Genomic DNA, 17,452 nt, shown 5'->3' on the forward strand with positions numbered 1-17,452 from the left:
GTGGACCTCTTCGCAACGGCCCTGAACTTCAGGCTCCCGCTGTACTGTTCCCCATCCCAGACCCCAAGGCTCTCTGGCAAGATGCTTTCCAACAACGGTGGGACAACATCGACGTTTACGCCTTTCCCCCGTTCTGATGAGGAGGGTACTCAACAAGACCAGAACATCAGTCAATCTTTCAATGACCCTCATAGCTCTGCTATGACATCACGCAGAATGGTTCCCGGACCTGCAACTCCTAACGGAGCCACCAAGAGAACTCACTCCACGACACAATCTACTCAAACAACCACATGCCATCATCTTCCACAAAGCCATAGGTTCACTACGGCTTCACTACTGGAGACTATCCAGCATCTCCTCTCTGAGAGAGGATTTTTGCAACAAGTTGCGATCAGGATGTCTGGACACCTGCGAAAGTCTTCAGTGGCTGTCTATCAGGCAAAGTGTAAAGTCTTCTGTGGTTGGTGTCGTGGAATGGGTATCTCTCCACTCGATGCCACTATTCCAACAATAGCGGAGTTCCTCGTGTATATGCGTGAGGAAATACGCCTTTCAGTCTCGGCTGTGAAAGGCTATCGCTCAGCCTTATGTCTCGCCTTCAGGCTGAAAGGAATGGACATTTCCTCATCGCTAGAACTTTTTCTACTCATACGTAGTTACAGTGAACCCTCGCTACTTCGCGGTTCGACAATCGCGGATTCACCACTTCGCGGGGTTTTCCCATAACCCATATATATATACATATCGCGGATTTTCCGGAAAATTCGAAAATACCGCGAAATCTGAAGATAACCAAATACGATATTTTGTTACCTGTAATTCCATTAATACTGTAATTAGTAATATCTGCTCTTACTGATTGTTCATTGCATTACATATGATATATAATTCAGCACAGAAAGAAATAAAACACGAAAAGAGAATGTGATCATACGATAATTCAGTACGTAGTAAAATTAAATCGAACATGAAACGCAAATCAGATGCAGTCATACCATATTAGAATGGTGTGTACTGTAATGGATGTGCTTCTTTTCCATGAATCTTTTGTATGTATACGTACGTAGTACAGTACTGCATCTAATAATATTCTTTGTTGCAAAAATCACATTTCGAATAAGTACTGTAAGCGTACGAGAGAGAGAGAGAGAAAGAGAGAGAGAGAGAGAGAGAGAGGCGTAAAATAGCGTACGTACGTAAATTTTTATTATTATTGTTATTATTATTATTATTGTTGTTGTTGTTAATAAAATTATTATTGTTATTATTATTAATCATTATTATTATTATTATTACTGTACAGTATTATTATCATTATTTATTATTATTACGGTACCCTTGTACTTAATCTACGTACGTTCAGTATGCGCGGGGCATCTTCTATGAGTAACCAACGCACCATGTACTGTAAGACGGGTTGTGATTGGTTCAAGCGCTGATAGATGACGAATCAAAACTCAAGTTTTGTTATCTAGCCTGTGATTGGTGTTTTGCCCGCATCTTCAACTTCCAGCATCACAGTTCTCGCGGGTCTGCATCGTTCACTTTCTCTTTCCGCGTATTGCTGAGTAGACGTTCTTAACTTTGTGAAGTTTAATCTGTGCTGTGTGCGACTGTTTTAAGTTGAACTTTCTGTTAAACCCTACTGTACAATGCCTCCCAAGCCTTCTGCTTCTACTAAGGCTGGTAGTGAGCCTAAACAGCACCGAAAGATGATGACGATTGCTGAGAAGGTGACGCTTCTCGATACTATGTTAAAAGACAGTAGAAGTTACGCGGCCGCAGACCTCGAAGACCTGACGAAATCGGGCAGTGAAGACAGTGAAACACAGGAAGAGTTCCAAGAAAATGTCGAAGAAACGGTCTTAAAATTAGAACGGCTTGCCAAGCTCTGCAAGCTTGCGAATGAGGTGAAAGAAATGTCGCAAGAGTGGGACGAGGATATGGTTCGTTCTGTACAATTCTGCACCAAGATCGATGAACACATGGCTCCCTACAGGATGCTCTTGCGAAAGAAGAAGCAGCGGCAGCAACTTCCGATCACAATGCCCTCAGAAGAAATTGAAGAAGTGTCTCAGGAAGAAGTTGAAGAGGTGTCCCAGGAAAAGACACCTCCGTCTGAAGAGACGTAAAATACTATTATTGGCTGCACAGTAGAAGACATCATCAGCTTCATCATCATCATTTCTACTGTGCAGCAAATTCATCGCCATCATCATTCAAGTTTTTCTTGAACTTCTTTCGTGGTGAGTACAGTAACAATCTTTATTTTTTACTTAAACATTTTAATATTTGTGTCTGTTTTATAGTTTAGTACTGTATGCATTAAGTTAAAGGGAAGGTTTTAAAAGCCTATCATATTTTTTTTGTTTAAAATTTACATTTACGTACGTAAAACAATCTCTCTCTCTCTCTCTCTCTCTCTCTCTCTCTCTCTCTCTCTCTCTCTCTCTCTCTCTCTCTCTCTCGTAAATTGTTTTCCTGCTTTGCTACGTACAGTATGTACTGTATGATTTTATATAGATACGGTAAATAATATTTGTAATAACATATTTTGTAAATGCTTTTACTGTAAATATAATTATTTATCACTTTCATCATGCGCGTTAAATGCCTTCTTTGTTCTGAGCGTGGTTGTTTACTGAGCGTACTTTATGACGCCGTCGTTTCAGGTGGCGTCATAAAGAAAAACATTTCATTTGGAAGTCCTAAGGAAAATTAAGTAAAACATTGGTAATAACAAAATCAACATACTGTATACATCAATATAATCGATGCAAAAACTAACCTATACATATATGTGTACAGTACACTAAATGAGTTTGTTTCTTCATTATGATCAGAGATAAATGTAAACAAAACATTGGTTGCCATTTTTTATCGTGCTTTTTAGGTGTTTAGGAAACGCATGATATAAAATCGCCTTTAATATTTGTGCCTGTTTTAGTTTAGGGTACTGTAGTACATGCATTAAGTGTTCTGTACATTAAAGGGTAGTTTGTTAACAGTACTACGTACAAGGGAAGGTTTTAAAAGTCCGAATATACATGTTAAATAAATAGGTAAATATGGTGTCAATACTTCGCGGATTTTCACCTATCGCGCCCGCGTCTGGAACCTATCTACCGCGATAAACGAGGGTTCACTGTATGAACTTACCTGCCCTCAGTCGGAAGTGAGACCTCCCCCATGGAACGTGGTTCGAGTTCTCAGGTCTCTTAAGAGACCTCCCTATGAACCATTATGCCAGGCATCAGATCGCCACCTTACCTGGAAGACGATATTCCTGCTAGCTTTGGCCTCGGCCAAGCGAGTCAGCAAACTTCATGGTCTCTCGTATGACATTGCCCATTCAAGGGGATGGGGGAAGGTAATGTTCAGCTTCGTCCCTCAGTTTATTGCTAGAATCCAGGAGTAGCGGATCCTCGATTCGACTCCTTCTAGATTTCTAGTCTCTGTACTGTAACAGATGACCCAGACCATCTCTTACTATGCCCAGTAAGGAGCTTGAGGCTGTACCTCAAAAGAACAGCCGCAGTCTGTCCTCGTGTGCCAGCACTATTCGTCAGGACAGGAAGGACTAAGAGGAGGGTCACCAAGAACACCATCTCAGCATGGATTCGCAGGGCTGGCACTGAATCCAGTCCCTCCTCTGTCGCATCGCCCCAGAGCACATGATGTCAGGGGCATAGCTATGTCCCTGGCCTTCAACAGAAATTTTTCAGTGATGCAGGTTCTTCAAGCTGGTTTATGGAATCGTCAGACCACTTTCACATCCCACTACTTGCAAGACGTGACCCACAGGAGACTCGATACGTTCTCTATCGGTCTTGTGGTGGCTGCACAACAGCTGGTTTAAAACCTCAAGCTCCTTATTGGACAAGTAGCAGGAGGTTGAGGGCATTGTTACCCAGTTTTAGTCTGCATGAATGAAAAGCTTTGACTGGCCCTTATTCTTTTCTTCATCATCCCCTCTCTTGGGGAAAGCAGCATCCTGGGTTCTCTGCATAGCTGACCTCAAACCACTGCAGGTAAACCATGCTCCCTTGTGTTCCTAGTATTAAGATTAATACTGTTACGTCCCCATACCCTGACGAGGTGGTATTGGGAAAGTCCTAGTCTACAAGTTTCCATCTAAAAAACTTCAGAACAACTTTCTAGGAGGAGTCACACTTCTTCATACCTTCACACACATCTTGCGTAGGCCGCAGACCTTTTGTAGCAATGTTCTAGCGAGGTGCAGGGATTTCTTATTTCTTGGGTGCTTACACACTCAAATAAGGAGTCTCCGGGCAAAGCCAAAAGTCAGACTGGCTGGGACGTCCACCCTTCCAGTTACGGAACAAATGACATTCGTAGATAATTTTTATTTTTCTTAACTATACAAACCTTAGCTATTTAACCAAACTTGCCCGCCAGCCCTATCCCCCTTGAAGTCCTACCTCCAAGCAAAGTGAGCTCAAGCACAGGTGTGTGAGAGGGGGGGGGGTTAGCAAGTTACCCTCCCCTACCCTCGCTAACTAGCTGTGTGGTTAGTAAACCCGTGTTAAAAATTAACGGCTCGTCATTTCAGCTACAGTACTCCAAAAGTTATACCCCTATTAAATAGCTAAGGTTTGTATAGTTAGGAAAAATACAAATTATCCACGAATTTGTCATTTTTCTGTGGTTTTTGTCGTGGAAGGGGTATCTCTCCCCTCGATGCCTCTGTTCCAACTATAGCTGAGTTTCTTATGTATACCTTCGGGAAGAAATTCTTCTCTCGGTCTCGGCAGTCAAAGGCTACCGCTCAGCCTTGAATCTCGCCTTTAGACTGAAAAGAGTCGACATTTCCTCCTCGGAACTTTCTTTGCTCATACGTAGTTACGAGCTTACTTGTCCCCAGGCAGAGCTAAGCCCTCCCCCTTGGGTCCCTGAAGGGCTTCCCATATGAACCACTACGCCAGGCCTCCGATTGCCACTTCATGTGGAAAACGGTGTTACTGCTTGCTCTAGCTTTGGTCAAGAGAGTCAGCAAACTTCATGGTCTATCTGCTGATATCTCCCACTCTAGGAGATGGGGGGAAGTAATCCTCAACTTCGTCCCTGAGTTTGTAGCTAAGACTCAAAATCTGGGTGTGCCGGACTCCAGGTTCGGCCCATTTCGGATAGAGTCTTCGTTCTGTAACCGAAGATCGAGACCAACTGTTACTATGTCCAGTAAGGAGTCTGAGGTGTTACTTGAAAAGAACAACAAAAGCTCGCCCCCGTGTACAAGCATTTTTTGTTAGCAAGGGGAAGGTCAAGAGGAGGGTCACGAGGAATACTATTTCCTCTTGGATAAGGAAAGTAATCGAATACACTCACAATCCAGACCCTCCTCTGTCCAACTGACCCAGAACTCGTGACGTCAGAGGCATTGCAACGTCTCTGGCGTTCAAGAAGAATTTTTATGTGGCATAGGTAATGCAAGCGGGCGTGTGGAAGCGCCAGACGACCTTCACAGCCCACTACCTGGAAGACGTAACCCACAGGATTGATTGATTGATTGATTGAAAGTTTTCTGGCATCCTGACATCTAAGGTCATTGACGCCGATACCATTTACTGTATATGAAAATTAAAAGCAAATTCAATTAAAACCATAAAAATTAAGAAGTCATTACAATAGTTAAATAGTTTTCAGAAGACCTGCTTCTGAAATAAATCTAAAAATTCCGCTCGCATAGTAAGACACATCATGTCCAAGAATCTTGGCAAGGATAAACCTGCCATCCTCACCTCGAGCCTCAAACAGATATCTATTTCTTAAGTTAGTAAAATTAGGGCATTCGGTCAACAAATGCCTCACTGTTAAAGGTACTAAGCAGTCCTCGCAATACGGTTGGTGTTGGCCCTTCAGCAGAAACTCGTGTGTCAACCGTGTGTGACCAATACGGAGACGACAAAGAGTCGTCTCCCATTTTCGGGGAATCATGTTATACCTCCAAGGTGATATGATATTTGTTACTTCCCTCATTTTATTGCCATCTTGACTATCCCAGTGCTGTTGCCATTTATCACATACCAATTTCTTGATGTAAGGTAGGAAATCGTTACATGGAATGGGATACCTCCTTGGTAGCAACTCGGATGCCGCATTCTTCGCCAGTAAATCTGCCTTCTCATTCCCAGACACACCTACATGTGCTGGAACCCAACAAAATCGAACAGTTATACCTTTCCGTCCAATAATAAAAAGCCATTCTAAAATCTTTAAAACTAGAGGGTTACTAGAATTAAAAACTTCTAAAGCTTGAAGAACACTCCTTGCATCACTAAAAATTGTAAAATTACCCTCCTTTTCCAAAGCTATTTTCTCAATAGCGGTTAATATGCCATACAGTTCGGCAGTAAATATGGAAGCTGTTAGAGGAAGTGCACCTCTACAATTAAAATCATTACTATGTACTCCAAATCCAACGCCAGCATCAGATTTGGAGCCATCAGTATATATAAAAGTCGATCCCCTATGTTCTTCGACATGTTCCATAAAAAGAGACCTGGATTCTAAGTCAGTCAAATTCTTCTTAACTCCAATAAAGTATCTACAAAAAGATATGTCAGGTAATTTCCATGGAGGCGTTGATGATACCTTGAATGGAAGCACCTTATTTCTAATCATATCCAGATTGTTTAATAATTGGTTAACCCGAAACCCAAAAGGTTGAGGAGATTTTGGGTGCAACTCAAAGTAGGTTGAGTTCCTTACAAGGCTTGCAGTTTGAAAGGCTGAAGAATTGGGGAGTCTTTGCAATCTAAACCAATACCGAATAATAGAGGACATTCGGTAAAGGTCCAGAGGCAACTCCCCAGCATCAACAAGGAGACTTGTGATAGGGGATGTTCTAAAGGCTCCTGTGGACAATCTAATGCTAGCATGATGTATTGAATCTAGTATTTTTAACCGGCTTGGGGTTGCTGAGGAGTATATTTCGCATCCATAACTAATTTTGGAAAATATCAAGGCCTTGTATAATTTTAAAATTGTATTGCGGTCTGCCCCCCATGATGTATGGGACAAGACTTTTAAAAGATTCATAGCTTCAACACATTTAGCTTTTAATGTTTTTAAGTGAGAAACCCATGTAAGCCTACAATCAAATATCAACCCTAAAAATTTGGCTTCACTTGCACATGGGATCCGTTGACCTTTGATGTATATATCCGGGTCTGGATGTACTCCCCGTATACGACAGAAATGGACAATTGTAGTTTTACTTGTTGAGAACTTAAATCCATTCATATCGGCCCAATGGATAATTTTATCAATAGAGAGTTGGATTTTTCTCTCAACCATTGCCATTCTGGCTCCAGCAAATGATATGGAGAGATCATCCACAAATAATGTTGCAAGAACATCCCGGGGAATGACTGAGGATATCCCATTAATTGCTAGTGCAAAAAGGGTTACACTCAGCACACTCCCCTGAGGAACTCCTTCTTCCTGGCATCTACTCTGTGATAGAGCTTCCCCAACTCTCACTTGGAAAACTCTATGTGAAAGAAATGACTGGATGAATAGTGGTAGCTCACCTCTCAATCCGCACTCATGGATTCTTTTAAGTATACCGTATCTCCATGTGGTATCATATGCCTTTTCAAGATCAAAAAAAACTGTAACATGGTGCTGTTTGGAAGCAAATGCTTCACAAATGGAGGACTCAAGTTGTATCAGCACATCAGTCGTTGAGTGCATTTTCCTGAATCCACATTGAATGGGTGATAAAATATTCTTCTTTTCAAGGTACCAAATCAGTCTTGCATTGACCATCTTCTCCATGATTTTACATAAACAAGATGTCAATGCAATAGGTCGGTAGTTTGCTGCTAAAAACTTGTCCTTACCGGGTTTTAAAAAGGCTAAAATAATGGCTAGTTCCCAAACACTTGGATAACTATGATCATGCCATATTCTATTGAAAATGCTTAAAATAAATAACTTTGTATTATAAGGTACATGTTTAATCATTGCATATGGAATTCCATCGGGTCCAGGGGCTGTATCGTTACAAGTAGCAAGAGCAGAATCAAATTCTCTTTCAGTAAAAGGAGAATTGTATGACTCTTGCTTTCTTGTTGCGAAGTTTAAAACTTTCTTTTCTTCATTGCTCCTATACTGGTGACCAGGAGCTGCTTGACACTTGCACGATACATTTGAGAAATGGTCAGCCAGGGCATTGCTAACTTCGGTTGCTCCAGTCATATACTGGCCATTTATCTTTAACACTGGTGGTGGGTTTGGGGTGAATTTTCCTGCTATCTTTTTTACTTTCCTCCACACAGATGATGTTGGTGTTCTACTGTTAATGGAGGAAACAAAGGACATCCAAGACTGGCGCCTAGCTTCTTTCATGGCACGGCGGAACTGTGCTCTACATTTCTTGTATATGACTAAATTCTCCTCATTACGGTGCATGCGCAATCGTGTTAAAGACTTTCTTGTGGCTCTGTGCAGGGCAGTTAGTTCTGACGACCACCAGGGGACTGGTCGTCGTCTGAATATCCCAGTTGTTTTGGGAATGGAATTCACTCCTGCTGTGTGAAGAGTTCCATTAAGTAAGTCTATGGCATCATCAACACTTTCAAACTGTTCTGCATTTCCTTCAATTTCACTTAACTCCCGAAATCTATTCCAGTCCGCCTTATCAAGATTCCATCGAGGTGATCTTTGTAAAGGTGGACCATTGTTGGTGTTTATAATGATTGGTGCATGATCACTAGTATGCCAATCATCTAATGTTCTCCAATTAAAATCGAGAAGACAGTTAGAGCTTGCAACTGATAGGTCAATGCAGGACAAGGTACCTGTCTGTACATGAAAATGTGTGGGCTCTCCTGTATTGAGGAGTCCGACATCTTCATTCTCCAAAATTGACGATATAATATTACCCCTTGCATTTGCTAAAACATCACCCCATAAAGGATGTCTACTATTAAGGTCTCCTAGTAAGAGAAAGGGTTGTGGGAGTTGTTTAATCACCTCTACTATATTATCATATGAGATGTTATCATTTGGAGGCAAGTAAAGAGAACAGATTGTGTATTTTCTTCCTATATCAATCTGTACAGCCACTGCCTGCAGAGGGGTACAGATAGACAAAGATATTTGGGGAACATCTCGACGAATGTATATAAGACTTCCCCCATGGCTCCCTGCTCGTTGATCATATGGTGTCCTATAGCTAACATACTCTCGAGGACAAGGAGTATTAGCATCGAGCTTGCTTTCTTGTAGACATACTGTTATAGGGGAGTGCTCACGTATGAGGAGCTTAAGTTGTTCATATTTCGCCCTTAAACCCTGGCAATTCCATTGCAGAATGGAGGAAAAAACTATGTTTTATTTTTTGGAAGACACCTTAGATGAAGTCTTCCCAATGGCACTATTTGATCTAACAATGTTTCCCGGAGGTAACTCTAGAGAGGATCTTGATATAGTGGGTTTTGTGTTTCTCTTTTTCTTTGTGTCCTTTTGATCTAATTGTTGAGGAGGATGGTGGACCTCAACTTGAATTTCTGATTGGTTCAATTTACCTTCTAGTTGTTCAGAAACATCAGCAGACAAGATATCATATTTATTGGAAGTCGTGACTTTAATGTTTCTTATGGTAGGAGGAGAGAGGGAGGGAGGTCTCTCTCTTTTTCGATTAAAAGGTTGTGATCTGTCAGGTTTTTGCACCTTCCCCACTACGGGTTCACCAGGTAAATTGGTTTCGAGTGCAACCTCCATCAGATCAGGCAAGGAAACGGCCTGTGAGAGGTTTGTACTATTGTTTAAAATCGGAGTAGTTGGCTTTTGAATAATTTTCAGATCTTTAAGTGTCCGTTTTGATTTTTCCACAATTTCTGGATATAGATTTTCGATGGGGCTTTCAACCTCTTTAACTACTTTCATTTGTTTCTTTATCTTAGAAGTAGAGATATAATTTTCGTCTGTGTGGTTTGACAAGTTTTTCTTCAGAACCATTGAAAAAGGTTGCCCTGGTCTTATTTGCTTTTCAAGAGCTCTTTTACGAGCCTCTTTAAAAGTAACCCTTTCCATGGTCCTAATGGCCTGGATTTCTTTTTCAAAAATAAACTTTACACAGCTTTTAGATGTAGCTGGGTGTGCTTCCCCACAATGTATGCAATTAGGGTTTTCTATGCATACTCCATGACTACTTTTTCCACAGTTGGCACAAACAGCTGGCTTATTGTTTAGTTTTTCTTTACATTTCTGGCTTAAATGGCCATACATTTGGCAATGATAACATCGCAATGGTGACGGGATATATGGTTTTACCTTCAAAGATAGCCATCCAGCTTTTATAACATTTGGTAATCGGCATTGATCAAATGTTATAATCAGAGTAGCAAGAGGGATACGTTGTTCTCCAACTCTCTTTCTCATTCTGACTACTTTAACTACTCCTTGACTTTTCAGTTCATCCTCTATTTCTTTCTCCTCTATATCCAACAATTCTGGAGCATATATCACACCTCTACTCTGGTTGAAAGTAGGGTGTGAAACGCATTTTACGCTATGACCATTCAATTTTGTAAGTGTTTTTAACCTTTCACCTTGTAATGGGGAGAGTGTCTCTATCAAGAGACTTCCATTTCCCTGGGGTAAAATTTTTGGCTGCCCTCCACATAAATTAACTATTTCTCTATTAGCTTTAAAAACATTTATACGCTCATTTCTTCCGTTTTCAAATTCCAAGATAAAAAATTTTTCATAATTCACTACTTCATAGTGACCAGGTAATACTTCTACTTTTCTATATCTTTCTGTACTGTCATCATTTTTCACTCTCTCTCTCTTCTTCTCTAGCGTTTTATTATTCACATGACGTGAATAAGGTTCTAACGTTACAATGTTAGAACCCGAGTTGGAGCTGTCTGTACCGAGGTCCATGTTTGTATTTTCCAGGTCGTCAACAGAGGTGTTGGGTTTTTTTGGAAAAGCAAGCCGGGTTATCCACCTCTTATCGGAGGATGTCAGTCCTCCTATCCCATGTGGCCCAACACGAGAAGAGGCTTCAGCGGGGACCAGTCCTCTATTAGAGAGGGGCTGCCTCTCTTAAGGTGGGCGTACACTGGTCAGTGGGGGTAGTTAGCCCCTCCCACCGTCGACTCCAATGCCTGGCGTCACCCATTACCCGCAAATATGGGTGACTTAAGACCGGATCACTGGAGCCCGACTCTTAACAGACTTGGTCTGCACCCAATGGGGTCTGCCAGAGGGTGATGGCGTCTAAATTGGCACAGGTTGAGATGGAATGCACTCCATCCCACACTCTGCCAAATACAAAGCGGCATCCAAAGTAAAATCGAACATGCCAAAGTCGTCAACAATATCGAGCCCAAAAGGAAGAGATGGGAGAAAAAAAAGAAATAATCAAAAGTAAAAGAGAAAGTGCTGACTGATTTAGTTGAATCGACAGCTGGGCACCGAGGTCCAATGGGAAGTAGTTCCCACTGTTCATTAGAGCCCAGCTGCTAATCCCTAAGCCCCCCATCCTCGTCAAGGCTTCAGCATCTGGGGGGTAACCCACAGGAGCATGGAAACCTTTTCCATTGGTCCTCCGGTGGCCGTACAACAAGTGATCTAATGCCTAAAGCTCCTTGGTGGACAAGTAGCAGAGGATTGAGGGCTGAGGTTACCCGGGTTAGTCTGGGGTGAATGAAAAGAATGTTTGGCTCCCTTCTTTCTTTCACCTTCTCCCCCCCGGGGAAACGGCTCCGCAAGACCGCAGCATAGCTGACCTCACTCCTCTGCAGGTAAGATTCTTTTCCCTTGTACATCCTAAGTATTAATACATACGTTGTTATGTCACCAATACATCTTGAGGGAGGGCATTAGATACGTCTTAGAACTCATGCTTATCCTCGAGTTCCTACGTAAAGACAAGCCACTAGTCTCTCTCACACAAGCTTCTGCAGGCCACTATCATTGTGTTACCTTGTAACTACTGTGATTTTAGCGAGGGTAGGGTTCCTACTAATTATGTAAAAAATCAATTAGAGAGAACCCCGGGTCATAACCAAGGCCAGTTGGTAGGACTTCCTCCCTCCTAAGAGTAAGTCACCCTATAAATAGCGGAAGGTTTGTATCTGTATCGGAACAAATAACAAATTTGGAAATAATTTTTATTTTTTCTAACATACAATCCTGAAGCTATTTATACAAATTGGCCCGCCATCCTGTCCCCCTAGAAGTCCTGCCAGAAAGCAAAAGTGGTTACTCAACCGACCCGTGTGAGTGAGTGGGGTAGCCGGTCTACCCCACCCCCTTTCGCTAACTAGCGGATGGGGGTAGTTATCCCTCACTAAAATTGTCTTGGCTAGTTTTCAGTATTGCCAAAAGTAATACCCTATAAATAGCTCCAGGTTTGTATGTTAGGAAAAATACAAATTATTTCCTAATTTGTTATATTTCTATACCCTTTGGTTGGTATTTGTTTATATGATTCTCGTGAAAATAAAATGACACCCAAGGAAGTCAAGATAACTCTGTCAGTACAATTTGTTCCTACAAATATGCAAATCTTTCATCCTTTAGAATAGGGATGTCTTCAGTGGCACTGGAACTACCATTGAAGCATTGAATGGATTGTTGATAGAGATACGTACCTGTAGTACAAAATTCACTTCACCACACGCTTAGCATTTGGTGTGCTTCCGCTTACAAGCAAGTTCTCAAAAAAAAAAAAAAAAAAAAAAGATCACTAATCACATTCACATGCAAAAGTAGCAGGGCAACAGTGCATCCATATTAGTTGCAGCCAAAGAAAAAGTGGCTATTCTGTGACAAGCGGGGCTTCCCTCTCATACCACCTGTCGTTATCAGCTACCTGTTTAAAGATACAATGGTACTGTAGTTCCTGCGTCACTAAAGACATATCTGTATTCTAAAGGATGAAAAGTTTGTATATCCGTCAGAAGAAATTTTATTGACAGGGTTGTCTCAATTCCTCGGTTTGGTTTAAAGGTCGCTCATGAATGGTAGAAGTATGGGCCAATGACAATGCCCTAGATACTTATCATATATATGATCAGCACCCAAACCCCTTATCCACCAAGCTAGGACCCAGGAGGGTCAGGCAATGGCTGCTGATGACTCGGCAGGTGAGATGCATAGGCTCCCCCAAACCCCCCATTGTTAGCTCACAAGGATGGTGTGGTTGCAGACACTTCAAGAAACTATTGAACTTGGGCCAATCTCAAACCCCAGTACATTAGATCACCAGACAGGGAGGTTTCCAAAATGGTATAGAAATTCATTAGAATAGTAAAGTCAAATTTCCAAAGTGGAGATGTAATGACTTTATAGTAGTAAAAGGAAAAGTAAGTATCATATAATGATTGGCTAGATTAGTGCTCTACGTAATTACCTTGTTAACAAGAGGCCTAAATTATGATTAATCTTTTTATTGATTAAATTCCTTTCTGTTCTAAATAATTTACAATCTTGTGTGAATTTTCAGAAACACGGAGAAAACAGAGTCGCTGTTTTCGCTCTTGATACCAGACATTGAACTAAGCAAAGATAAGCCGCTCCTAAGAGATGAAGCTTCGTGCGACATGAAAGAGCAGAGCTCCTCTTCAGAGACTGTTAAAGCTTTGTCCCCGACTTCCACAGAAAAGGACAAAGCTTCAACACCTACAGGTTCCACAGAAAAAGTGCAGGAGACAAGTGGGCAATACAGTGTGGGAGTGAAACGAGAGAAAGACAATTCTCTCATTGTCGAGGAATTGCGCACTTTGCGAGACCACCAAAATGACCTTATTACTCAGTTAATGACAGAACTTGCTCAAATGGAAAAAGAAAACATCCACCTTAGGAGCCAGGTTAGTTACTTTCATCAAGATTTTAATCAGATACATTAATATAGGATGTGTTTATTCAAGATATATTTAGTATAAAAAACCTGTATGAAATTGGTTGAGGTTGGTAACAACCTTACTAATTGGAGTTAATTTTTGGCCAAATTATTTTATGTAAAATGTTTTAAATGTTATTACATTTTTTATTTTGTTTTTTTTAAATAACTGCATTTTCTTCCACAGATAAAATAAACTTGTAAACTTTCAGGTTTTGAAGCTCCATGAGTGTACAGTGAACCCTCGTTTATCGCGGTAGATAGGTTCCAGACCCGACCGCGATAGGTGAAAATCCGCGAAGTAGTGACACCATATTTACCTATTTATTTAACATGTATATTCAGACTTTTAAAACCTTCCCTTGTTCGTAGTACTGTTAACAAACTACCCTTTAATGTACAGAACACTTAATGCATGTACTACAGTACCCTAAACTAAAACAGGCACAAATATTAAAGGCGATTTTATATCGTGTTTCCTAAACACGCCAAAAAGCACGATAAAATATGGCAACCAATGTTATGTTTACGTTTATCTCTGATCATAATGAAGAAACAAACGCATTTACACATCTGTGTATAGGTTAGTTTTTGCATCGATTATATTGATTATTCAGTACAGTATGTTGATTTGGTTATTACCAATGTTTTACTTAATTTTTCTTAGGACTTCCAAATGAAATGTTTTTCTTCATGACGCCGCCTGAAACGACGGCGTCATAAAGTACGCTCAGTAAACAAACGAAGGTATTTAACGCGCATGATGAAAGTGATAAATATTGATATTACAGTAAAAGCTTTTATAAAATATGTTATTACAAATATTATTTACCGTATCTATATAAAATCATACATACGTAGCAAAGCAGGAAAACAATTTACGAGAGAGAGAGAGAGAGAGAGTTGTTTTACATACGTAAATGTAAATTTTAAACAAAAAAAAAATAGCCCCATTTCATATAAAATAGATTACAAATATTTTACTTTATCATATTACAGTAGTCTGTATAATATTGTAAAGTTCAGTACAGTATGTTGTTGTTATAGTCGTGGCGATGAAATTCTCACGAAACAAAAACACGCCATTTGATTACAACAGCTGATTCTCTCTCTCTCTCTCTCTCTCTCTCTCTCTCTCTCTCTCTCTCTCTCTCTCTCTCTCTCTCTCTCTCTCTCTCTCTCTCCGTGTTATACAATACTTACATTTAGATGAAGAAACTAAAATTAGTTTTCTTAGTGTCAATTAAATACGAAACGAAAAAATTATGCCGAGTCTACATCCATTTCAATCATAGCTAAAAATACAGCATCCGATTTCATCAGCAAACCACTATTTTTCAATATTTAACTTAGCCGGTGATTATATAGCTGCAACTCTGTTGCTCGACAGACAACTCTACGGAAAAACTCGCCAGCGATCGCTACACAGGTTGCGGGTGTGCCCAACAGCGCCATCTGTCGACCAGATACCCAGCTCTCAATGTAAACAAAGACTCAATTTTCTCTCTGTCGAGGTGTCGACAAGACGTACTTTACTCGCTGTTGCTAAACTGGAGTTTTTCACATCTATTTGGTGAAGTACTATATTCTAGTTTTGAGCTTTCGCTATGCAGGTGTTTTATCTTCATCTTAAATCTTGAACTCGCTTTGGATAGATTTAATTATGGTGACAAAGAGAGTATGGACTTTCTTTCACTTTTAAATGGCCGACCCTTCCCTTAGACGGAAGTGTGTTTAGGCTTTTAGTATTATCTTATCACGTTATAGATTTTCCTCTATATATTTTATATCTCTCCGCCTTTATTAGGCCTCTTCGATTAACTTTCCATTTATTATAAACATATAAAAATAAATTTTAATGTTTTGTTTATATGCGACTTTTCCTGAGAGTAGGCGGTCCTAACTTGGAAACCGAAGTTAATCAACGTTGAGCCCTTTATATCGTAATAGCTTTTAAAGAGCTAAGGATTTAAAACTTTTTAAATGTAATATTTTATGAAAGAATTTCTTTGATAGTCTTCGTACTGTTTTCAAAGATGAACTAACGTTTAGTTTTTTTATGCTACGCAGTTGTTGACGTTCAGGACGTTCAACATGCGCTCTATCGTTACGATAGAGAGAGAGTGTATCACGATTTCACTTTGCAGTAAGAGTAAATCGATTCTGACGTTTTGTTCATTCTTTCTTAGCTTAAATGTTTTAAATTCTATTTTAAAGGAACTTTTTATTTGAAAAACCTTTCAGTTTTTTCCTTTAGTCAAATAACATGTTTTTTTGACGAAATATAATTGGGCTCTTCTCTTAGGTGCGAAATCAAGAGAGAAAGAGAGAGAGAGATAGAGACGGAGGGAGAGAGAGGAGAGAAAACGTTCCGTTCAAGCGGGTAACGTTGTTCTCGAGTTACTCTCGTCCCTAGTCGCTGTACGGGGAGGAAGGATAAAACGTTTTTAGTTTTTTATTCTCGTCCCCAGGCTATGTGCGGTGAGAGATTGAAAACGTAGTTATATGAACTAGTGTTTAGTCTCTTTCCCAGCCACTGATTTTTTTATCTTAAAATATGTTTTCTGTTTTTTGCTGGTATTAATGAGCTTGCATTATACGACTGATTTCGCAATTACTACCTTTTGATGAAGGGTAGAATTGCGTGTTTCAGGTAGAAATCAGTAAAAGTTTCGATTTCAGTGAAATAAGTGCAAAACAGAAAATCGAAGTAATAAAGTGATATGCGCAAAGTGTTACAGTGTTGCGTCCGAGGGTTCGTCTGTTCGTGCCTGTCGTTCACCTAGTCCGGGACCTCTTGCATGCTCCCAAGCCCAGGGGAGAAGTAATGTCAAACGACTTATGGGTTCGAGAGGCCTTGATCAACGAACAGACGTTTTCCCTCTATGGTATCGGGTGTATCTTACCAAGATCTCCCCTACCATAAGACGAGAGAGACGTTGTTTCTCCTCGTCATCCGAAGGCTTTTCGCATAAGAAACCTGTCACAAGGTTTCGAAGCCCTTAAGCGAAAGTCAGTCCTTTCAGGACAGGTCCAGCGTCCTGGTTATAACCATTAGGACAGTTCTGACCCTATGCAGTCATCGAATAACTGCTCGCCGCCTAACAAAAGCGTAACACAGACTCCGAGAGTCTTTTTTTGTTGGCAAAGTGTTGCGGTCACAGACGTTACCCTCGTCTCTTACCACAACCATTTCCGTTGTTCCTTAATGGGTTGTATGGCAAGACATGCAGTATATGCTTGCCTCCCTTATGGAAGACTATTCTGCCGATTAGTCCGTTGAGTCTAGCCGTTTATCTCATCGATATCCTGGCTTTCAGCCAACCTAACGTTCCTTTGTGCTTACTGTTGACGTTGGCGTAGCTTAGTCACGTCAGTCAGGTTGTTGAGAACCACACTCGATGCGGTCTCGTGTGGTTTTTCAGCCGCATTTGGACGTTAGGCCACTTGCTGATGCTCCTGTTGACGTTCAAGACGTTCACTAACAATCGGAGTTGACTTGTTTTGACGTTGTGCGTCAACCTCCGCATTCTAGAGTTGTTTTGACTGCTCAGTCTAGGCAGT

At 40.7% G+C, this 17,452-nt stretch overlaps 1 protein-coding gene across 1 annotated transcript in view; it reads left to right on the forward strand.

The window, feature by feature from the left end:
• The window catches only part of LOC137619534 (nuclear receptor-binding factor 2-like), a 56,334-nt gene that overhangs the window by 22,077 nt on the left and 16,805 nt on the right, over positions 1-17,452 (forward strand). The window contains exon 4 of the mRNA XM_068349622.1: positions 13,493-13,856. Coding sequence (XP_068205723.1) covers positions 13,493-13,856 — 364 coding nt within the window. The remainder of the gene's footprint in view (positions 1-13,492; positions 13,857-17,452) is intronic.

The sequence above is a fragment of the Palaemon carinicauda genome, chromosome 26, assembly GCF_036898095.1.
Source record: "Palaemon carinicauda isolate YSFRI2023 chromosome 26, ASM3689809v2, whole genome shotgun sequence".
NCBI lineage: Eukaryota > Metazoa > Arthropoda > Malacostraca > Decapoda > Palaemonidae > Palaemon > Palaemon carinicauda.